Source organism: Meles meles, chromosome 3 (assembly GCF_922984935.1).
Source record: "Meles meles chromosome 3, mMelMel3.1 paternal haplotype, whole genome shotgun sequence".
NCBI classification, from domain to species: Eukaryota; Metazoa; Chordata; class Mammalia; order Carnivora; family Mustelidae; genus Meles; species Meles meles.
Genome location: NC_060068.1, coordinates 175,574,247 through 175,598,345, shown reverse-complemented (window position 1 = coordinate 175,598,345; position 24,099 = coordinate 175,574,247). Strand labels below are relative to the sequence as shown.

At 42.2% G+C, this 24,099-nt stretch overlaps 1 protein-coding gene across 5 annotated transcripts in view; it reads right to left on the bottom strand.

Moving 5' to 3' along the window:
• CTNND2 (catenin delta 2) overlaps positions 1 to 24,099 on the bottom strand; it is a 921,273-nt gene that overhangs the window by 193,666 nt on the left and 703,508 nt on the right. For all 5 annotated transcript variants that reach the window (XM_046000689.1, XM_046000692.1, XM_046000691.1 and 2 more), the window contains one exon: positions 19,700 to 19,913. In XM_046000689.1, coding sequence (XP_045856645.1) covers positions 19,700 to 19,913 — 214 coding nt within the window. The remainder of the gene's footprint in view (positions 1 to 19,699; positions 19,914 to 24,099) is intronic.

Genomic DNA, 24,099 nt, shown 5'->3' with positions numbered 1-24,099 from the left:
GTGTGCGCCAAACCCAGGGGCTACGTGCCTGTTGTGCGTGTGTAAGCCCACGGGTGTGCCAGTGAATGTTGGGCACACGTGCGTTCCACGGGAGTGCCTGCATTTGTACGCCGCTCTCTTTTATTTACTGGAGGAGGAAGCTGGTTGGGAGACAGCTGGCATTTAAATAGATTTACCTGCAGTCTCTTTATTTCCCCATTTATGCCCAGGAAATTTGATTCCTCCACAACCCACAACCCTCAAAACCGTGACGGGAAGGGAAAGCCCTCCACTTACCACCCCTCAGCTCTTACTGCTGCTGATCTCTCGCAAGGATTCAGTGGTATTTGTAGAAAACAAGCAATGGCCAAAGAAGCTGGGGAGAGTTGGAGAGGAGAGACAATGCCCAGGGGTAGCGGTGGGCTGGAGTCCTTGCAAATTTCATGCGTCAGGCAGACTTTGGGTGGCCTAATGATTTTTTAAAAAGTAATTTGCATAGATATAGCTGTTTCCATAGCAACTCAGAGAGTGTTACATTTAGCAGAGCTACCTAGAGATGCTGAGAGGACTCCCTGGAGGTTAAGGGACTTTTAATAAGACCCTGGTGGAGGTTCATCAGCAAACTGTAGAGAGCAATTCCTTTCCTTTTACTGACAGTGTGGCTTTGTTAATCAGACTTGCTTGCTTGTGGGAGAGTTCCCGTCCTGGGGTCACGTGATCATTTCTTCCTTTGCAATCCCATTTTCACTGGGTTCAAGTTATAAATACTTAGTTGGGCTCAATGTGAAGTTTATACATGACAATAAAATTTCACATCTGTGTTTGCACACTCCAATAGCTAAGTTAATAGCCAGCGCAGTTTTGCAGAAAATTATTAAATTGATAAACTGCTTGAAAATCCTAAATGATCCATGTTCGTCTCATAACCACAACTGTGTGTTAAATACAAATTTCTACTTCCTGTTAATTTAGCAAAACATTAGGAAGTCTACTGAAAATGTCATGGAAGGTAAAGCAAATTAACACTGTCCTGCCTATGAATGTTCTTTTTTTTTTTTAAGATTTTATTTATTTATTTGACAGAGAGAGATCGCAAGTAGGCAGAGAGAGAGAGAGAGAGAGAGAGAGGAGGAGGAAGCAGGCTCCCTGCCGAGCAGAGAGCCCGATGCGGGGCTCGATCCCAGGACCTGGGATCATGACCTGGGCCGAAGGCAGAGGCTTTAACCCACTGAGCTACCCAGGCGCCCCCTGCCTATGAATGTTCTTAATGACAGTTACATGTGATGGGTGTTAAATGTGGTTACATGTATCCGAAAACGCCTCCAGGGTCACAAGCAAAGAGAAAAGCTTCTATACACCCTGTCCGAGAAAGATACTCCCAAGTTGAGACTCCACTGCCAAAGAAAAGCAAATGTATTTTGTTTTCTTTTCTCCTTTTTAAGTCTCTTTCCTTTCATTATTGTGAGCAAGCTTGGAACTCACATAAAATTAAACATCCGCTCCATCCAGACTATAAAATCATTAAAAAGATGCCAAAATCCTCCACCAAATATTAGCAAACTGAATCCAACAATACATTAAAAGAAATTATTCATCATGATCCAGCGGGATTTATTCCAGGGATGCAAGTGTAGTTCAGTAACCACAAATCAATCAATGTGATACAGCACGTCAAAGGAGAAAGGACAAAAACTGTATCATCTCAATAGATGCAGAAAAAGCATCTGTCAGAGTACAACACCCATTCATGATAAAAACTCTCAGTAAAGGAAGTTGACAGAAAGCATACTCAACATAGTGAAGGCCATCTATGAAAACCCCACAGCTAACATCATACTCAATGGTGAAAAACTAAGAGCTTTTCCTCTAAGATCAGGAAAAGACAAGGATGTCCACTCTCACCACTTTTATTTAATGTAGTACTGGAAGTCCTAGCTGTAGCAATCAAATTAGAAAAAGAGGAAAAATGTACCTGGATTGGTAAAGAAGAAGTAAAACTTTCACTATTTGTAGATGACATAATACCATACATACATAGAAAACCCTGAAGACTCCATCAAAAAACTACTAGAACTGATAAATGAATTTGGTCAAGTCACAGAATACAAAACTAATATATAGAAATCTGTTTCATTTTTATACACTAATAATGAAGTAATAGAAAGAGAAATTAAGAAAACAATTCCATGTACCATTGCACCAAAAAGAATAAAATACCTAGGAATAAACTTAACCAAAGAGGTCAAAGACCAGTACTCCAAAAGCTATAAAACACTGATGAAAGAAATTGAAGATGACACAAACAAGTGGAAAGATATTTCATGCTCATAGGTTGGAAGAATCAATATTGTTAAAATGTCTATATATCCCAAGCAATCTACAGATTTAATGCAATCCCTGTGAAAGGAACAACCGCATTTTTCACAGAACTAGAACCAATGATCCTAAAATGTGTATGAAACCACAAAAGATCCTGAAAAATCAAGGCAGTCTTGAGAAAGAACAACAAAACTGAAGGTATTTCAATAGTAGGTTTCAGGATACACTGCATACAAAGCTAAGGTAATCAAAACAGAATGATGCTGGAACAAAAACAGACCCGGATCAATGGGACAGAATAGAGAGAAATAAAGCCAAGCTTATATAGTCAACTAATCTATGAAAAAGGAGGCAAGAATATATAGTGGGGAAAAGACAGACTCTTCAACAGATGCAAAAGAATGAAATAGGACCACTTTCTTAAACCATACAAGAAATAAAATCAGAGTGGATTAGAAACCTAAAACCATAAAACACCTAGAAGAAAACATAGGCAATAATTTTCTCTGACTTTGGCCATAAGAATGTTTTTCTAGATAGGAGTCTCCTCAGGCATGGGAAACAAAAGCACAAAAAAACAAAACAAAACAAAACAAACACTAAATAAAAAGCCTTTGCCCAGCAGAGGAAGCATCAACAAAACAACAAGGAAACCTGCTGAATGGGAGAAAGTATTTGCAGATGATATATATGATGAGGGGTTAATATCCAAAACATATAAAAAGCTTATACAACTCAAGACCCTCCAAAATAAATAATCTGATTTAAAAATGGGCCAAGGTGGGGCGCCTGGGTGGCTCAGTGGGTTAAAGCCTCTGCCTTCAGCTCAGGTCATGATCCCAGAGTCCTGGGATCGAGCCCCATGTCCGGCTCTCTGCTCAGCAGGGAGCTTGCCTCCTCCTCTCTCTCTGCCTGCCTTTCTGCCTAGTTGTGATTTCTCTCTGTCAAATAAATAAAATATTAAAAAAAAAAATGGGCCAAGGTCCTGAATGAATATTTTTCCCAAGAAGACATGCAGATGGTCAACAGACAAATAAAAAGATGTTCAACATCGTTAATCCTTAGGGAAATGCAAATCAAAACCATAATGAAATATTACCTCACACATGTCAGGATGGATAGGATCAAAAAGACAAGAAACAAAAACAAAAGCAAATGTTGGCAAGGATGCAGAGAAAGGGGGACACTCTTGCACTGTTGGTGCGAATGCAAGCTGGTACAGCCACCATGGAAAACTGTGGGGGTTCCTTTAAAAATTAAAAATAGAATTACCATACTCTCCAGTAATTCCACTACTAGCTGTTTCCCCAATGAATATGAAAACCCTAATTCAAAAAGATAATATGCACCCCTATGTTTACTGCATCATTATTCACAATAACCACGATAGGGAAGCAACCCAAGTGTCCATCCATGTGATACACACACACACACACACACACACACACACACACACTGGAATATTACTCAGCCATAAAAAGAAAGAACTCTTGCATTTGCAGCAACAGGGATGGACGTAGAGGGTATAACACTAAGTGAAACAGGCCAGATAAAGCCAAATACAATATGATTTCACTCATATGTGCAACTTAACAAACGACACAAAGAAAAAAAGACACAAAATACAGACTCTTAAATACAGAGAACAAATGGGTGGTTGCCAGAGGGGAGGTGGGTGGGGGATGGGTGAAACAGGTGATGGGGATCAGAGAACACTTATTCTGATGAGACCGAGTAAAGCATAGAAATGGGGAGTCACGTATTACACACTTGAATCTAATATAACACTGTACGTTAATTGGTACTTCAATTAAAAAAATAACAAAACTGACAAAAATAAACATTTGCTCCACCCAGCCTATAAAATCACTTAAAAAACAAACTAAAAACAAAAGCCCCTACAGTTAATACTGAAGACTTCTTTTTAATACTAAAAGTGATTTCTGACTGCTTTGTACTCACAATTTCCCAGCCTTAGATTTCTGAGCATTTAACTGTCTCTTATTAACTTTTGAGAGAGCAAATTTTGAGGGAAGAATAAAATATGGAAGACAATGACTTTTAATCTAAAAAAGAAAAATCTCAACATAAGATGTGAGGAACGGAAGTAGACTCTTTGTGCTGACACTAAATGAATGTCAAGTATGGTTAAGTATTAAATAGATCTGGAATCCTAATTGGAGTCCATGGCTGTTTTTTAATTAAATAACTGCAAAGATAGGCTTCAGCGGGTATATTTGTGAACAGAACAGGTATGCCATTTGAAAATGGAGTTGAGTTTATGAATTAAAATCCATTTTCTCACACACACACACAAGATCCAACAGGCATGAAAGCCAAATGGAGTGTCCGGCGAGTGGCACTTAGAGACGACGTGTATGATTCTTTTAAGTACTAAATGTGTTTGTTAAGGAACTGCTGTAGGTCGAGTGCTGAATACCGTTTGCTTAAGTTTCTACGTTTTTAAAATTAGTTGAAATAACTCCCAAACTTTGAAGTCGGACAACTGTCATTTGTACAGTAAGTTCATTCTGGCTCACTATGGTGAATTAATGCGTGTGACCCTGGGACTATCTCTCGTAGTAGTTGTGTGAAGCAAACCAAGTTGTGCAGATAATTATAAAGCACCGTCCCCATGACTGCTTTCCCCAAAAAGGCACTTGGCTTCCTCAAGAGTATCAGATTAAAAGGCAAATAAGGATGGAGAGAGAAGACCAGAACTGTCTGAAGCCGGCAGCGTTCAAGGAAGGTCAGCAACAGCAGATATGCAGAAGGCGCCTACTTTGTGCGGGAGCATGTGGGCAAGACTGCACAGGCTTCCCCACACATGCACAGGAGTGACACAATTGAACGCATTCTTACAAAACGTGGAGAGATTCTCTAATACATTTTATTTCCCCGCTATCATTATCTGAAAGCCAAAGTCAACGTCCAACTTTAAAACCCACCACAAATATTAATTTCTTCATTAAGCCTTTCTTCCTTTCTTGATCTCCTTGATTGAGAGTTCTCTTTCCTCCTTTGAGCTCTCCCGGCCCTTTCTCAGGGCTGACTTTGTAGGATAGCTATCCATGTGTAGCGTGTCTCATACTTGACTGACAACTCCTTGGGGAAGGAGCTTATGGAGACATCATTTCTCTGTTTTATTACCTCCCCTCTACCCTCCAGTATATGTTGCTTGGACATATACTGGGGAACACAGCAAAGAACGGAGATGGACAGGGAGGCCGGCTCCTCAGGACAACTTCCTTCTTTCTCTGGTGTTGGTTTCTATGGTGCAGGTCCCTGAGCTCGGAAATCATTTCATAGAGATTCTTCTTCTGAGCCCTCCCTTGGGAGGGTACCACCAGGATGGTGCCCAGCTTTCTAGGAAGGCAAAAATGCCGTGGGTCACGATGGGCAGCCCACTGGGAGACGCAGTCCCTAAGGGAACACAGGTTAGCACACTCAGAGCAAGACTGTGCCTTCTTCCCCAGCAGGCTGAGTTTCATCCACTAAGGGACAACCAGGAAGGAAGTTTATGTTGAACACTTCACTGGGAACCACAAACAAAAACATCTGTTGAAAAGGCAGCCAGGTGTTGGGCAGGGGATGCATGCATTCTTTAATTCTCCCCTTTCCTCCAGGATCCAGTGGGGATTTCCATGTTGTGTTCATTAACACTAGTTAATGTAATTTTTGTGATAATTGTAGAGCAAATAGAGCAAACTCTCAAATATAATTAGGGAAAATTGTTTCTAATTAACTTGTAACTCGTGAGTCGCAAAGTAGAGCCACAAATCAGTTCTGCATTGTCAGACCTAACAAGTCAAATGCGCTGTACATTTCCATCCGGGCAAATAAACAGAACAAAACAAAACGCCCCTGGCAATACTTGCCTGTGAACCTCTACAACGTTTGGGCAGGCTCTGAAACTTAATTGTAGGGAAGCCCAGGTATGTTTCACACCATTCGGCACCCCTGATAGCAGAGGTGAGCAATGAAGACAGACTCAGGGGGTCCGGGAACATCCAGCATTTACCTGGGCAGCGTGCCAGACAGCATGCAGCGATGAGTTGTGCGGAGGTTCTAGTGAAACCCCAGTGACTTTTGCAGGGAAGGAGAGAGGAGAGTTGCAAGCCCCGCCCCAGTCCACAGCATCATCAGTAACTGCTGCTTAGTGGGTGGCAAGGCAGGGGACTGTCACAGGCCACTGTTGCTATTTTGTTAGAAGTCGCTTCTTTCTCTCCCGTGAGCAAGCAAGCACATGGAAATAAGCGGTAACCTCGAATTCATTCTACTCTGCAGAAGTGACACACGAGCCAGATGTTTTCTTTGGGTAATCTGGCCACCGTCAGCAACAAGTGAGGGTGACCTCTCTCTAAACATATCTGCGCTTCCCCACCCCCCGCCACTCTGCTGCCCGCGGGGGTTCATTGTTGGCTTGGAGAGAGCAGAAAGCGATGTTCCTCCAACAGGCATGATCATGACAACTGCCAGAGGGGCTTGTTAAATATATGGATTCCCAGGCTATTATCTTAGAGATTTGGGGTCCAGAAATCTTAATTTGATTGGGGGAGTAGGGAAATCATTGGTATAAAGCGAACGGGTTTTGGGAACAGAGGACTAGGGAAGGTACTGTAATTCAGCTGTGACACGGAGAGCAAGAGCAAGTTAAATCCCACCTCAGGGTTGCCTGGGTGGATGGATCCGGGGCACCTAGCACAGTGACTGCTAACTGGTGGGTATTCAGGGTTATTTGCTTATCCCTTCTTGAAATATAGGAATGCAGAGAATATCTTGATTTCAGATTAGGCACCCTGGGCAGCAATGAGAACATAAAAAGAGGAAATAATGTAACACACCAGCTCTGTAAACATTTGCTGGTATCCTACACTGGGCTGAGCACAGAGCCCCACGCAGGGCTCGATCCCACAGCTCTGAGACCCTGACCCAAGCTGAAATCAAGAGTCAGACACTCAACTGACTGAGCCACCCAGGTGCCCCTGAGATTCATTCTAAGTCACTTTCTCATCCCCAAAACCTGCTCCATTTTTCATCCTAGTACTTGCCACTCCCTGAAATTATAGGTTTATTGTCTGTGTTGTCCATCCTAACATAAGCCCTACCATTCCACAAGGGTTCTGTTAACAGATATTAAAGTTACACTCAAAGTTTTGATACAGTCCACCTCTTTCTATGTAGATGAACTGAAATGCAGGACCCTCCCAAACATGCCCTTTCTTTCTCTGTTCCTCCACCTGGCTCCCTGGAACACAGGCACCAGCATCCTGGCCATTAAGAAGAGTGCCATACCCTATGGTAAGGCCATAGTCTATGGCTAGAGATTACCTGGGTATTCACCAATCACCTGAAGCCCAAGCATCTAAGCTCACTGCCACACAGTAGATGCTCAACAAATATTTGTTTGATGAATGAATGAATTAGACTTACAGCCTACAGAGTGGTTTTAAACTCTGGAATTAAGAATGGCATGAGTGGGAAGTCAATGGTGTGAATTTTCTAATTTGATTAGACTTGGCCTGTCTGAGGAGGAAATGAGCAATAGAAGTACTCTGTGTAGGGTTTTAAGTCTTGCCATTTGCTTTTGGATATAACTGGGCTACCCGCTATAGAGAGAAAACCTTATAATGGTTAAAACGACCATTTAGAGGAGACAAGAGCAGACATCTCTGCAAAGAATGTGTGATAGGGAGCTGGTTAGGAAATGAGTTGGGGTCAAGAGGCAGACCAACTGCAGACACCTGTCTCTTCTTCCCTTCAGTGGGGCGCTGCTGAATGATTCTTCCCCAGGCCTGCTGTTTCCATACTGTGGGTGGAGCACTATTCATGGAGCACAGGGCCTCACTCATTCTTCCCCTGCAAGGAGGAGGGACTTGCAGAGCATGGCTTTGGCTCAGTTCTATCTGTCCTTCCTCCTCTTGGGAATGAGTGGCCAGAGGAAACTCTTGTTCCTATGGTCTCCATGGGAATGTGTCCTGCAGGAATGGTAGAGGAAGAGGAAGCCTTCCTTGACCCAGCTGCTGCTGCGGACTGGTGGACACCTCTACCTAATCCTGGGCTTCAGTATTAGCCAACCCACTTGGCCAACAGGTCTAGAGCCTGGCCTCCAACCTGACTTCCAAGAGTAATGAGTTGATAATGTGGCTTCCCTCTTCATTTTTGTTCAGAACTTGGTGTGGAAGAGGGCACAGGAGAGGGTTCTATAAACTATGGCCTGAGAGCTAGACATTTGCTTTCATACAGAGTTTTATTGAGACCTAGCTATGACCAATTTTGTATGTATGGTCTACAGCTGTTTTCACCCAATACAGGTAGAATCAAGTAGTTGTAGCAGAGACCCTATGGCTTGCAAGCTAAAATAGTTATCATCTGGCCTTTCACAAGAAAAGTTTGCCAACTGCTACTCTGGAATCTAGAGGAAAGTTGGAAAGGCGTGTTGCCGCCAGAGCAACGCTTTCCGGTTGGGCGCCTGGGTGGCTCAGTGGGTTAAGCCGCTGCCTTCGGCTCAGGTCATGATCTCGGGGTCCTGGGATCGAGTCCCACATCGGGCTCTCTGCTCAGCAGGGAGCCTGCTTCCCTCTCTCTCTCTGCCTGCCTCTCTGCCTACTTGTGATCTCTCTCTGTCAAATAAATAAATAAAATCTTTAAAAAAAAAAAAAAAGCAAAGGAAAAGTAAAGGAAGGCAGGACTCAGTGCCATCAAACACAGCTCTCCTGAAGACAAAAAACAAAAATAAAAAGACAAAACAACAGAGTCCAAATGCAGAAGCAGGGCCAGCAGGCAGAAGCTCAACTGAGCTTACCCAAAACTTGTAGCAGAGCAACAGAGGGAAATTGAGCACAGAAGCACCTCCAGTGGGAGCGGCAGAAAGGGCTGACGGATCTGATCCTGGGGCCTGGAACGTGGACAAGCAGGGAGACTGGAGTGGCACAGAGCAGATGTGCTCCTAGATGCCCCAGCTGCTGTTGAGGGCGACTCTGCGGGTTTGTGGAGGGAAAGAAGTCACCTCCATAAGAGTCAGTGTGGGGGTCTGTAGTGTCCACCCTACCTTCCTGAACGCTCTTCCCTCCTGGTTTCTAGGGTAAGGAGGTTCACAGGAGAAATCTGCAGGCCATGTGGCAAGTGCTAGGGAAGCAGCAGGCGCTGGAGTCTAACAGCTGTAGGTCTGTTAGCTGTAGGTCCTACCACAGCCTAGGGAACTGTCATGGGTCGGTCAGCTACCTCACCTTCTCCGGGTGGGACGACGGCAGCCATAGAGCGGTCAGCTCCCCCCACTTCTTAAACAGCTTCCCCCACGTCCTGGGCCAAGAGCATGTAGAACTCTGCGGCCAAGGGAGCCAGCTTTTGTGTTTCTCTCATGTGGCCAATATGCAGCCAATGAGAGGCAGAAGAGAGTACCTGTCTATCCTCACGGGTGCCTGCTGGTCCTTGCTCTCCCGTGCTTCCTATCCAGCTTGTCTTCCTGATCTCTGCCTCCTGGCCTTGTCAACTTCCTTCTCAGCACCAGACATAGGTGAAGGCTTCCTCGGACTACTTTATCAGCTCCTACCATGGTACTAGGTCTCAGCTTGATAATAAGTCCCCTTTACCCAACCACGTATACCGCTCATGCTTTTCTAGTCAAAGCCCCGCTGAGATGCCTAGTCATGGGATTGCTTCCACTGCCAGGAACTAAATGTTGCAAGATGGCAGCAATGTTTCCAATTCCATGGGTGGATTCATCTTCCCTTCAACTGGTAAATACATAGTAACAAAATTAACCTTTTGCTGGGATTGTGTCTCCTCATTCATTCTAAGTTCACCAATGGTGGATTCTGGAAGCCAGGCACCACCTGACTGGCCTCTCCTAACTAATTAAATCCAAAAACACCTCTAATTACTCATCTTCCCTCAAATACAGTGGTTGGCAGAATAACGGTCCTCTAAAAATGTCCATGTCTTAATCTCCAGAACCTGTGAATATGTGACATTTTACTGAAGACATGATTAATTTAAGATGGGTGGATTATCATAAAGATTCTCCTGGATTATCTAGATGGGCCCACCTAATCACAGAGGTCCTTAAGAGCAGAGAACGCTCCTGGTGTTAGTCAGAGGGAAATGTACCTACGGAAATAGAGATGTAATGCCACCACCTTTGAAGACAGTGGAAGTGGGCCTCCAGTCAAGGAATGTGGGCAGCTCTATTACCTGGAAAAGGCAAGGACCATACCCTACAGTCTCCAGAAGGAAAACAGCTGTATTGACATCCTGATTTTAGCTCAGTGAGACTTATGTTGGACTTCTAACCTCCAGAACTGGAAGGTAATAAACTTGCACTGTTTTACGTGGCTAGATTTTTTGAAATATTTTGTAGCAGAAATACATGACCACAGCAGACTTTAGTGAGTGGCTGCCACGGCCTGGGGGTACACATCTGTGTCTGGGATAATTGCTCTTAGGGCTTAAAACGGCTTCTTTGCTACAGTGATGGGCATGGACCAGGGTTCACACCCCTGGACAGTTAGATGGGCAGCAGTTGACACTGAAACAATGTTTCTGTTGAGGCCCTGAAAGTACCTCAACAATCCCAGCATGAGGTATTCCTAGGCTACCTAAAGAGGGAAGAAGGGCAGAGAACCTTCTAGTGGAGGCTGTGCAGAAGAGAAAAGCTGGGGAGGATGATTTTCATACTTGAGTTAACTTAAGAATTATGGACTTTGAACTTTAACACACACGGGCAAGACATATTGATTTGTAGGCTTTAATTCCTTTGAAGTTTTTGGACTTCAATATAAAGTGGGTTGAAACTTCGATTTTTAATTTCTCTTTTGGAATTCAATATTTGGTGGGGTTTATATGAACATTTGAGGCATCTCTACATTGTTGACGTTTCATTATTGAAATGTCTCTATTCAGTTTTATCTCCGTGATGCTGTTTAATCTTACGGCAGAACCTCTGATATGCTACATTGGTCAACATGGCCGGACATTATTTGGGATATAAAATAAATTTGAGATTTAATTTTACATTTTGGGAACACAGTGGCCCTGAACTTGATTTAAATGGTGTGCTATCCTGATCCATTTCAGCACCTCTTAATATAATATATGAAACACACACCAGGAGTCCCAGGTGATCTCCAAAAAGCTCAGGAAGGTAGAGGAGATGCTCTCTTGACAAAATGCTTACCTCCTGCTTTGGAGAGATGGTCCACGCTTGTAGGTGATCACAGCAAAAGGGATAATGGAAAACAGACTGAAAGATGTCAGTAGGGAAAATGCTTCCCCACTCTTCTGGGGTCTTTTTCCATGAAGGGTGTTTAGTTAACGTTACACCCTAGACTTCTGTTGAAACAGTGAACTCACTTGGCTAACAGACCTAAAGGAATGCCTCCAACTTGGCTTCTAGTCAGTAATAGAGGCCATATTTAATAATATTTACACTTTGTGGTATCTGCGAAACTGTTCAGAATTCATGCAGGGAAGAGATTATTAATAGGAACATTATGGAACAAAGAAGGGAATGGAAGGAGCAATCAGCATATGAGATATTTTATTTCTGTAATATGTAAAACAGATGGAGGTGAGCTGGCTGGTGAAGTGGTAGTGGAAGCTGGCACAGCCCAGGATAAACACAGAGGGAACTCCATCCCAGTGATCCAAGGAGGTGACTGACTGTCTTAATAGAACCTAAAGGAGATTCTTCCCCAGAGAAGACAGGCATAGGGGTTGTAGAAATGAGAAGGGGGACTACCAAAGGGTGATTGATTGAAAGGAAGCAGTTGCCCACCCTCTCATTCTCCACTCCTGCCTGTGCATGGAGAATGCCCTGCCCTCTCACTATCCACTCCTACCCAGGTCGAAAGAACACCTGGCAGCCAGAAAATGACTGGCCCCTCCCTATAGGCCAGACATATAAACAACCCAAAAGACTATTCTCCAAAGAGTCTGCACTAGGGAGAACAGAAATGATATTGTGGATATCTGAGCCTTAGAGAAAAGTCCTCCTCCTCCTCAAGATAACTTGAAGGGCTCCCCATTACAATAGCTCATACCTACCTGCTCACCTGAAGCCAAGCTCACAGTTAATAAATTTCATTGATGTGCACAGAGCTCAAACTCTCTACTCTTTCTGTCTTAAAAATAAGCAGAGATTTCATCCTTTTTTATCACTGATATTCCATTGTATGTGTGTGTGTGTGTATGTGTGTGTATACACTCCATTGTGTGTGTATACATATTATGTGTGTGTGTGTGTGTGTGTGTGTATATATATATATATATATATATATATATCACATCTTCTTTCTCCATTCATCAGTTGGTGGGCACTTGGGCTGTTTCTATAATTTGAAAGTTCACTGAGTATATACCATCATTCAAGTAGTATTGTTCCTTAAAATATTTGGTTTTGTAAACTTATATGTAGAAGCATGTGGGAATAGCAATGTGTTCAACTGCTTGAAACTACACTGTGTATAAACCTTCACTGAAGTAAAAACTTCTTTCATAAAAGAAAAGAACAGAACTGAGGGTCTCTCCACATTTGAAGCATGCAAAATTAATGAGAAAGACTCCTGTAAAAACAAACAGAAAGAAATGACACCTGAGAAAGGTGAGATAATTTATGATAAACGGAAAACAAACCTTGGTTCTAAATAATATCCTTAGAGAAATGCAAGAATAGTTTACATTCATAAAATAATAGAGGTTATAAAAAATAACACAAAATAGAGTTCTTAGAGTTAAAATAATGATCTATTAATATTAATAATAGTAATATCTCCCTAGATTCCTGCCAAAAAAAAAAAAAAAACCCTCATTGATAGGTTGAGAGAAATTTTGGATGCTGGAGAAATCTCTCATGATAAAAAGACAAAGGGCTCCAAATCATATATGAGGATATGAGAGTTGAAGTCCAAGAGGTTCAAAATCTGCCTATCAACAATTCTAAAAAGAGAGGATAGAGAAAATGAATCAATTAAAAAAAATGATAGTTTTCTGGCAGTGAAGGTTATGACTCTTTAAAATGGAAATATCCAATTCCAGGAAATTTTTAAAAAGCACAAACCTAGATATCTCATCATAGACTTTTATATATCGGGATAAAATTAAGTTATAGAAAATATTCCTCAGAAAAATAATTTCTATCCAGTCATATCTAATTAATATCAATCATGTATGAGGATTTAATACTGGCGTACTCAGAATTTCATCTCCTAAGCACTTTAGTCAATTACTTAGTATTTGAAACTTACAGGAGAATAAACCAAGAGAGAGGAGGGCCTGGAATCTAGGAGACAGATGTCTCAACTCTGGAAAGCAATGCAGTAGTTGCAATCATCATTCTACCCCCCAAATAGAGGATTCTGCTCCTGAGATTTTTGGAAAACCAGGGAACTGATGACCAAAATCACAGATAAAGTTGAGTTGGTGGGCATTGTAGATGATGAAGGATCCGTAAGATAGGATCCTAGAAATGACTCCTTTGACAAGAATCATCACTTTGGACCCACTGGGAAAGAAATGTGATGGCTGGATCCCACATGGGTCTGTTCTTCCATGATAAAGTAAAAGCTACTCTCTGGCTTTCAACTTTTGAATCGAGCTATAGAAAACCTCAGAAGATCGACTATGGTTGTAGAATAGATTGCAAATATATTCAAACTTGACAATGTAAAAGTCAAGTATGTTGACAGAGGTTGTGAAGAAGGGTGAAGACGTAGAACACTAATATTCTTATCTTATAAAATGGGTGATGAGATAATGTCTTTATTAGATGCAAAGGACAGAAGCTTAACTTTGATGTACTGACGCATTAGCAGAGGAGCTATAGATAACGATCCCACCATTTTGGAAAGGAGAAGGCACGAGTGGCGAATATGTGAAAAATCCTTCTCCATCACAGTGGAAAGTCAGTAAGAAAAGCCTATGATAATTGATTTACATAGAGTGAAATAAGCATAGTATTTAAAGAGATAGAGTAACTATGAGAAAACTAAAAAACAAAGCAAAAACTGAGGCTGAAAGCTTCTGAGGGACTGGGAGTGTCTAATACTAGAGGACAGATGAAGCAGGGGACTGTCTTCTTACAAACATCTTTATACAATTTCATCTTTTTTAAAAAAGATTTTATCTATTTATTTGACAGGGAGAGAGAGAGAGCATAGGCAGGGGGAGGAGCAGAGGGAGAGGGAGAACAGGGTCCCTGCTGAGCAGACAGCCTGATGCAGGGCTCGATCTGAGGACCCCGGGGGTCATGACCTGAGTTGAAGGCAGGCCCTTAACCAACTGAGCCACCCAGGGGCCCCCAATTTCACCTTTTGACCATATATAGCCATTACCTTGATTGAAAATATGAAAATGCATTTAATTATCATCTTTTCCACTTCCAATCCTTCACAAGTAAATACTTTTAAAAAGATGCATTAAGAAATCAGGCCAACTGATCTCTAGGCCAACGATTAAGCCCTCATGTTTCTACACTTATCTGCACTGCTTTATTTCCTTGACCAACAAATGTGTCTGCACACAACTGGAAAAAGATGAAGGACCTTTGGATCTGGGTATATATTAGTTTCCTAGGGTTGCCATAACAAAGAACCATCAATTGAGTGTCCAAAACAATAGAAACTTACTATCACAGTTCTGGACACTAGAAGTCAAAGATCAAGATGACACCAGGATTGGTTCCTTCCAAGACTGTGAGAAGAATTTGCTCCCAGCCTCTTTCCTGGCTTCTGGTGTTTTCAGGCAAGCTGTGGCCTTCTTTGCCTCAGGGAAACATTACCCCATCTCTGCCTTCATTTTCACATGTCTTTCTCCCTGTGTGTAGCTGTGTCTAAAATTTCTTCTTTTTGTAAGGACACCAGCTATATCAGATTAAGACCCCACCTTACTCTAGGACCCTAACTTCACTTATTACATCTGAGTCACATTTTGAGGGGCTATGGATTAGGGCTTCAATATATGAATTTGGGGGGCATGTAATTCAACTTAGATGGGAAATTAAATCAACTGACCTAATGCTAGTAAGTAAATTAGTTAAACTGAGGCCTATCTCTTTAATTAAAAGGACAGTTGTACAAAATGCAAGAATATACTCTGCTCTTGGAGAATCCGAACTCTTAAGGACGCTTGCTTTCAACAGAAATAAAAGTTATTTATTAGGGGCGCCTGGGTGGCTCAGTGGGTTAAGCCGCTGCCTTCGTCTCAGGTCATGATCTCAGGGTCCTGGGATCGAGTCCCACATCGAGCTCTCTGCTCAGCAGCGAGCCTGCTTCCCTCTCTCTCTCTCTGCCTGCCTCTCTGTCTACTTGTGATCTCTCTCTGTCAAATGAATAAATAAAATCTTAAAAAAAAAAAAGCAGAAGTCTGTTCTGCAATTATAAAAAAAAGTTATTTATTAAGTTTTATGGTTTAATAAAAAGTGGTTTATTATGATTTGTAAAGCATTCTGAAATCTTTAGTTGGGCATTTCAAAATTTAGGTTGATTATTTCCATATTTAGAGAGAGAAAAATTATATTAGTCAAGCCCAAAAGACACGCAGCATTTGTAACCAAAGTTTATTTGCTTAGGATGTTTCGAGTAATGGCTAGCATATAGTTTAACTGGATTTAAATAAAATTCTGATCATCATGTCATAGTAATTATTGCACAGGAAGAAAATTATTTATTGCAAGGCCTGCCAGGCAGAAGCAAAATACATTCTGCTGTGAATAGATACTGCGTGCAAACAGGCAGATTTTTTTTAAGTGTGTGTGCTTATGTGTTGAATGTAAATGCATGTAAAGAGCTCAATTTCTACATTTTATTATAGTTCAAACAGTTTGCCAAGGCATACTCAGTAAATAATTTAAAGCTCTGCAGGAACATTTCTTTCTTTTAGTCTTTTATTGTTTATAATTTGGTTCTACATCCTTCTGGTTATAGAGCCTAGGTCTAATCTAAAATCTCATTTAGAAACATGCTTTATTATTTTTTAAAAATCACTAACATTGTTCTTTTCGATATCTGTTTATAAGACATCGTAGTTTGTAAATATCTAAAAGAGGATATCAAAGGCTACTTCACCCTCCCTTCCCCTATACATATAGATTTTTAACACACGTTGAATTTCATGCATTTGCTGGTATTCAGGGTGGAGAAGGTAGGAGTGTAAGCTCCCTTGTACTGAGGGGTTCTGTCACGTACTGAGTCCTTAGTCGCTGCTGGACTCTCTATTAAGTCTGCTGCAGAATTACAATGGAAGTAAAGGGGATAGTTGTTTCACTTAAATCACTGCTTTATTAATTCATGCATGCATATCTAACCTAATTCCGAAAAGGCTTTGAGAAGTGTCCCTGTGACAAAGTGACAACAGCAGTGAAGAGAGGCTTTTTACTCTTACGGCTCCATCCTCCAGAGCCATCATGAGCCTCGGTGCTCATCTAATTAAGTTTCTAAAATGTAGACATGTGTGTCAGCAACAGCCCTTCCACATTTAGCCACCAGCAAGGCATGGGTGGGGCAATTCCAAACAGCGCCACCGAGCTTCCCACTGGGCTCTGGTGGAAGCATCGTGTGGGTCTGCTGGGCGTCAGCGCTGCCCGTGCAGATGTCCAAGGATGAGCACACACCAGACACCCACAGAAAGTCCAAAGCACATGAAAAATGAAGGATGAATGGACAGTGTGAGCTTAGCGTAGCAAAGCATTTACCAGACTTGGGGGGAGATGAGAGTCTCAGAGGAGGAGTGGAAAGAGAATGACAGATAAGACAAATGGGGGATTTGATGTCCTCGAGGTTAAATCAGTTAGCTGTACTAAAATGCTGGATTCCCAGAGCTCCCCCGGCGCCAACAGAATCCAGGCTTTCATAGCTCGCTCGGGCAGAGGAGGGCTGGGCTGGTGCTGAAGGTGAACATGACCCTCTAAGGCTCTTTGAGGTGAATTCATTTGCCTCATTTTACTTTTGCTCAGGCAGCGTGCAGTCAGCGTTGGCTCGATCTGCATCATTCATGCCACGTCTACACAGAAGTTAGCAGAACCGGTTTCCAGGCACCCTCAGATTTCTGCCAGCATGGGAGTTAGGAAGGCTTTATTGCTACGGACTAGCATGTGGTGGGTTCTGATTTCCTTTTCTAGAGCGGTAGCTCGGCCAAGGTGCTTACCGTGTTTCAATAGTACCCACCACGGCAACTCCAGAAACCCTGAGTTTCAACCCACTGAAATGTTTTAACAACTTGTGTCTTTGAAAAACTTAAACTTCATGCCTGGAGAGCAACTGCACACAATAAGACCGTGCCTCTGGAATGGCATAAAACATCCACTGAAGTAGCAGGGACAGCCACCCTGGAACCAGTCAGCCCCAGTGGCTTGGATGGAGTCATGACAGAAGTCAGGAGGGGACGTGGAATGAGTCTTGGCCACTGGCACATGCTGACGCAAAAGCACTGGGTCATCGTGTGACAATGGGTAGGAAACTTCATTCTTCCCCCAAGGAGCAGGAGAAAGGGCACGTGTACTTTGTCTGTATGTCAAGTACTCCCTCTTCTGCATAGTCAAATGTGCTTGGGAGACGGTGTACCTCTAGTTCTGTGGGCCTCAGGCACGCACTGACAAGGCCTTCATGCAGAGAAACACAGTGTATGTTTTCCATCACACACATGGAGGCCTTTCTCTCAATCTGAAAGTCAGGACAGGGTCTCCTAACCCTAATGGTAGCGTTTACTTTCAATTATTTATCTCACCCCCCAAACTATCCTATACATCATAATATGTGCATAACAATAGTTTTACGTTAACAGATCCATATTAGTTTGGTCTGAAACATCACTTTATTAACACTGTAACCTTAACAGCTAAATTTTTTTTTCTACAAAGACAATTCTCCACTTAGAGAAACGCAAAAAAGAAAGCAAAAGGAAAGTAATTGGGGTCTAGTTCTAATTTAGCTAAGAGTGGGAAAGAGATGTGACAATAATCTTAAAGGGTGTAAATTTAAGAAAACAGACTGCACCTGGGAGAGTTTGTCTCAGCCTGAACAAATATTTATGACTCTCAGCTTGAGTAATGTGTTTTCTTAAAAAATAACAAGATCCCGTGTATCTCACAAGCGTAGCTTCAAGGAAGTTATGGAATCAAGACAGAAGACCAGTGGCATCATGGGAAATTCAGAGATCCTTTTTTGAGAATCAACCTTAAAATCCATTTGCCAAACACTTAAAGGGGAACATTGATGAATGGAAAACCAAATGTCACCTAAAACGACAATGCGGATAATCCAGAAGAGTACTCTGAAAGCCCTTACTGAGGCCACTTACGTTGCTAGCACTCCAGCAAGTAAAACTGCACATTTAGAAGGTGAGGGACAAGAGGGAAAGCTAATGTTTACACGTTATTCCAATGCTCATACATATGCCAGGAAAGGTATTGCTGAATGCTTAACTGTTCTCCGTCAGCCAATCCTCATGGCGTCCTGAGGTGCTAGTGAGCTCTATTGTACAACACTCAAGAGTTCTGTGTTCAGGGCGCCTGGGTGGCTCAGTGGGTTAAGCCGCTGCCTTCAGCTCAGGTCATGATCTCAGGATCCTGGGATCGAGTCCCACATCGGGCTCTCTGCTCAGCGGAGAGCCTGCTTCCCTTCCTCTCTCTCTGCCTGCCTCTCTTGTGATTTCTCTCTGTCAAATAAATAAATAAAATCTTTCAAAAAAAAAAAGAGCTCTGTGTTCATAGAAAGGCTTGCTGTCATGTTCACGTTGGAAAAATTCCCTCTATGTAAATGTATAAATATAGACTGTAAACATAGATGCAAAATAGTATATGAACATAATATGTATGCACATATATAATATATAAATACATACATGTATGTGAGAAAAAGTCCATAGTAATGTGTATGTACCATGTAATATGTATGTGATGTGTAATCCTATAACCTAGGGACTTCTAGTAGGCATAAATATGTTTTTCAAGAAATCAGCTGTTAAGTATGATGAGATCTCATTCTTAATCACATTATAAACCAGAACATACACCTTGCTAATAACAACTCACATATCTTATCCTTTTATCAATTCTTATGTAATGCCATTTCTATGATCACCTGTGGGTGTTGTACGGCGCTGGGCTACTTCTAAATCAAGTGACAAAACTGAAACCAGGTCATAGAATTTTAGAAGGGTTATGTTGGCGGCATTCTAATGATCTCACTTGGTCAACCCACAGGCGTTAAATCAGATATCCTTTTAAGTCTCTCGTTCAGCTCATGCGTATCATGCGTATTAGGCCTGCCCATGATATCAGCCACCCCCACCCCCACCCCTGCCCCGGGAAGCGCTGCACCCACCATCCTTGGTCAGCATGTTTGTTACCATGTTGGATCATGGAGACTTTATCTTGGGAGGCAGGTGTGCTGTTAATAAGGACTCTAACCTGTGACCAGCTCCCGGATCTCCAAGTCGGTGGTCTTGCGGAGTAACCTCACCAGCGCTGGGATGCCACCGCAGTTTTTGAGGGCAATTTTGTTATCATCGTTGGCCTTCCCATACACCAAGTTTCTCAAGGCTCCGCAGGCACTACGGTGGACTTCTGTCATCCGATGGTCCAGCAGGTCCACCAGGAGCTGGATGCCTCCTTGTCTCCTTATCTGCAAGAGCACAGGAAACAACTTTGGCCTTAGAGAGGAAGCTTGCACCATTTAGACCCAACAGGTTTTTTTTACGGAGCTGTGGCTACAATTAATGTCACTGAACTGACTTAAAGCATACAAAGGAAAAAAGAAAACCAACCAGTGTTCTTAGATTTGACGGCCTTCACATGCTTTCACAGTCTACTGATAACATTTCAAACATACCTCCTTTTAAGTCACAGATTTTGAAAAGGTGATTTTTCATTCAAAAGGGAGGTCTTGGGCATTTTTCTCTATTAAATATGGCCCATATTCATGGCATGGACAGACGGAGGAGTAAGAGATGCTTCTTGCTCCTGAGACTTATTAAATTTAACCACTGTCTTAAAGGGCTGTGGGACTGAAGTACAGCATGTTAAAATTATGCTTAATCAGGATATTCTCCCAACATTTTAAAGAAACCAGAACTGATGAGAAACTAGAAGAACCAACAAAAGGCTTTTCATCTAAGAAGCCCAGGAAGGAAAGACAGTCGCAATGACAGACAGACTACTAAGACCAACGCATGTTATGCTTAACTCAAGTATCTGCTTAATACCAAAAAATCACATTAAATTTTGATGTTCCTTTTACCCAAAATGGTTTTGATTTTTCAAAATAAGCAAAGGAAAAAAAAACCCACCTTGCAATATGTCTCTAGATAGGTCTTCTCTTTGCTGTCCTTTAATGTTTAGACTAATTTTTAAATTAAATTGGAAAAACAATGGGCTAGTTACCATTTTGACCATTTCATGGAGCTTTCATTAGCAAAGCTGTATTTGAACATTTCTCATTTATATGGAAAAAAATAACATGATTCATTCAGTAATAGTGTCTTCATTTTTTTAACTTCCATGTCCCTCAGGGATTGAAATATTATGGTTTGTAAAAAAAAAAAAATTACGGTTTGTTGCAAATGGTTATAATTCGGCACTTTCCCTACTTAGTTTTCTTATCACAGAAAACTCATTCATCCCACAGATGTGCTGGACACATGGCTACATCCCACCCTTTCAAAGGTGCGAAAATGTGACTTTCTCTGTGAAGTTACTCCAACCACACTATTTGAAACTGAATCCTGAGCCAGACCCTCATCCCAGGCCAGCCTTCTTGTTTTACCTTAATCTGTTAGAGAATTCATCATATCCCATATCCATCATGTCATCATGTCCCTGCCCTAACTTCTTCATTATGCTCATTGTCATTGACTGTTGGCTAGAACGTATGTTCTTGGAGGGCAAGTCTGTTTTTGCTCACACCCAGGTCTCTATCCCGATCCGAAGAGCAGTGCCAATCCCATAGCAGATGTTGAACAAAAATTTGTTGAGTGAATGGGGAGGGAGACTCTTACCAGTGACGGTCATGTTTCTAAGATTCATGAAAACCTGGCTTTTCAAAACCAGGTGATCTCTCTCTCTTCAGGAGCACCACCCCCTTCTGCAAACGGCTAGGACTGTCTCCAGGCGGCTACCGCGGCACTTCCCACGCCAGCCTCCAGATAGAACGGGGGCCTGCATCATCCCCAGGATGTGGGCCGTCTGAGAATTCAGAATCTGCTTGTGGGACTGACTTTCATCCACCCACAAAATGAAACAGAGAAAGCTGAAGCTCTCACAGAACTCCGGGGCTGAGTCCCTGAGTTGGAGAACATGAATATGGCGTTTCATGTATCTCAGGTCCCGTGGGAAGGACTAGGGATGGAGGAGGGAAGGACAGACACCAGGATAGGAGGACAGGGCTGTGGAGGAGGGCGTTAGTTTGTGAGGTGTCTGCGCAGCCTGTGGTGGTGAGTGCATGCAGGGAAAGTGGCTACGGGTGTTACTGGGTCCATTTAAAAAAAAGTGAGAAAGCAGCAGAAAACAACTTTTCCCCAATGTAGAGTTTCACCAGTGTTTGCTTGGCACCCACTCAAGAGGGATGCAGTCTGTAGTCCTTATACTCATGTCCCACACATGCATCTGGGTTGTAGCCACGCCCACACTAGGGTGATACTTCAGAAAGGATGTTCCACTTGTACAGAAGTTTAGACGTGAGTGTTGTTTTCTCTCTGCGCGTGTGTTTGCATGTGTACGCTCTACTTAAAAATATTTGGGTTTAATGATCTCCATAATAATGAAACCATTGAAAAAGAGGCAAAGAAGCCATTTTTCAGTTCACTGATTGGTTATCTATTAAAAGCAGATGGTGTAGTAAGTCAATCAATCTATCTTATCTGTATCTACATATTTAGCTATATTGTATACTACAATTAGTATCCCCTGTTTATAACTTATTTTCCCATTCATACATGACTTAATGCATTAAGCTACTAAAATATTATTTCAATGCATTAAAAGAAAAATGAATTCAAAACAAATGCAGTATCAGTTCTTAATGGTACAATGTGAACACAGTGTTTGCTGTGTGACCCTAGTTAATGTCAAACATCTAAAATTACAATGAAATCTTGAGTTTTATTTTAATCTATTTAGAGAAACACAACTAAGATGATAAGCTTATTTTGGGGGCTATCACTGGACCACATATATATATTTTCATATATATCTAACTATAGTTTTCTTGGGTTGAATTTTTAAAGTCTTATAGTAAACTACAATTTACAGCTTTGTAGCTTGACTACATTCACTCTTTTTTTTTAAGATTTTATTTATTTATTTGACAGAGAGAGAGATCACAAGTAGGCAGAGAGGCAGGCAGAGAGAGAAAGGGAGAAGCAGGCTTCCCGCTGAGCAGAGAGCCCGATGTGGGGCTTGGTCCCAGGACCTTGAGATCATGACCTGAGCCGAAGGCAGAGGCTTAACCCACTGAGCCACCCAGGTGTCCCTCTTGGGTTGAATTTTATCTAAGAGTTTAGGAAACCTAAAGCCAAATTGGAGTGAGAACTGAGTTCACAGACATGAAATGTGATGGTCAGGCCGTTGGCCCTGCCACCTCCTGCTGCCCCCGCCATCCTAAAAGGATCAGAGAGGAAGGCAACAGGGGGACTCTCAGATCCCTTGCAGGGTCTCTATCCATGGCAGGACTTCCAGGCGCTGTGGGTTGCTGTGGGTGGGTCCGGACGCTGTCCTCTATGCCTCCCCACTGCTTTGATTTTCTCCTGGACTCTGCCTCCCATTAACTTCTCCCTGCACCCAGTTCTTCTTGTTTCTTCTTATAACTAACCCTAAACTCTAAAAACACTCCAAAGAAACCTGTGTTAAACATTAATGAGGTACAACTTCTCTTTGAAAAATGATCAGGGGAAACTCTTTTCTTTGAAATGACACCTTTACTCCCACTAACTGGCCAGCGATCTCTTTTCCATTTATGCTCCCATTGGGCACTCCACACCCAGCTGGTAGGGCCTGTGGTCTAGCCCCCACGCTATCATTCCAGGCCAGTCCCCCCTTTCTCTCTTCATCATCTTCATGCAGAGTGCTTCAAAAGTGGACGTTTCACATTAAAACAGTGCTAATCCAATGTCATATAATATCAGATCTCATACGTGTAAAATCAAATAAAATGCACGCATGAGAAGAACATCTGTGTATGGTAGTAAGTTAGTAAATATTTATCAGACGAATGGAAGAATAGTGTGGTTGGTTGTCATGTTAGTTTCCTTCTCCCTGTTATTTTTACTACTTTAAAATAGACCTTATTTTTAGAGCAGTTTTACATTCACAGCAAAACTGTGCAAAAAGTAGAGAGTTCCCATATTCCACTTGTCCCCTCCCATACACAGCCTCCCCCATTATCACATGTACTGAGTGGTACATTGGTTACAGATGATGACACGTCATAATCATCCCAAGTCCACGGTCTCCAGTGGACTTCACTCTCCATGTTGTGCATTCTCTGGGTCTTGAAAAAACATGCAATGGTACATACCCAGCATTCTAGTATCATATAGAATAATTCCGCTGCCCTAAAATGCTCTGTGCCCTCCTAGTCATCCCTTCCTTCCCCTAACCCCTGGAAACCACTGATGATGTTTTTCCCCCATGGTTTGCCGTTTCCAGAATCTCACAGAGTAGGAATCACATAGTATCTATCCTTTACAGATTGGCTCCTTTCACCGCATACTATGCATTTAAGATTTCCTCATGTCTTTTCATGGCCCGATAGCTCATTTCTTTTTAGCACTGAATGACTTTCCTTGGTGTGGATGTAGTGCACTTTATAGACC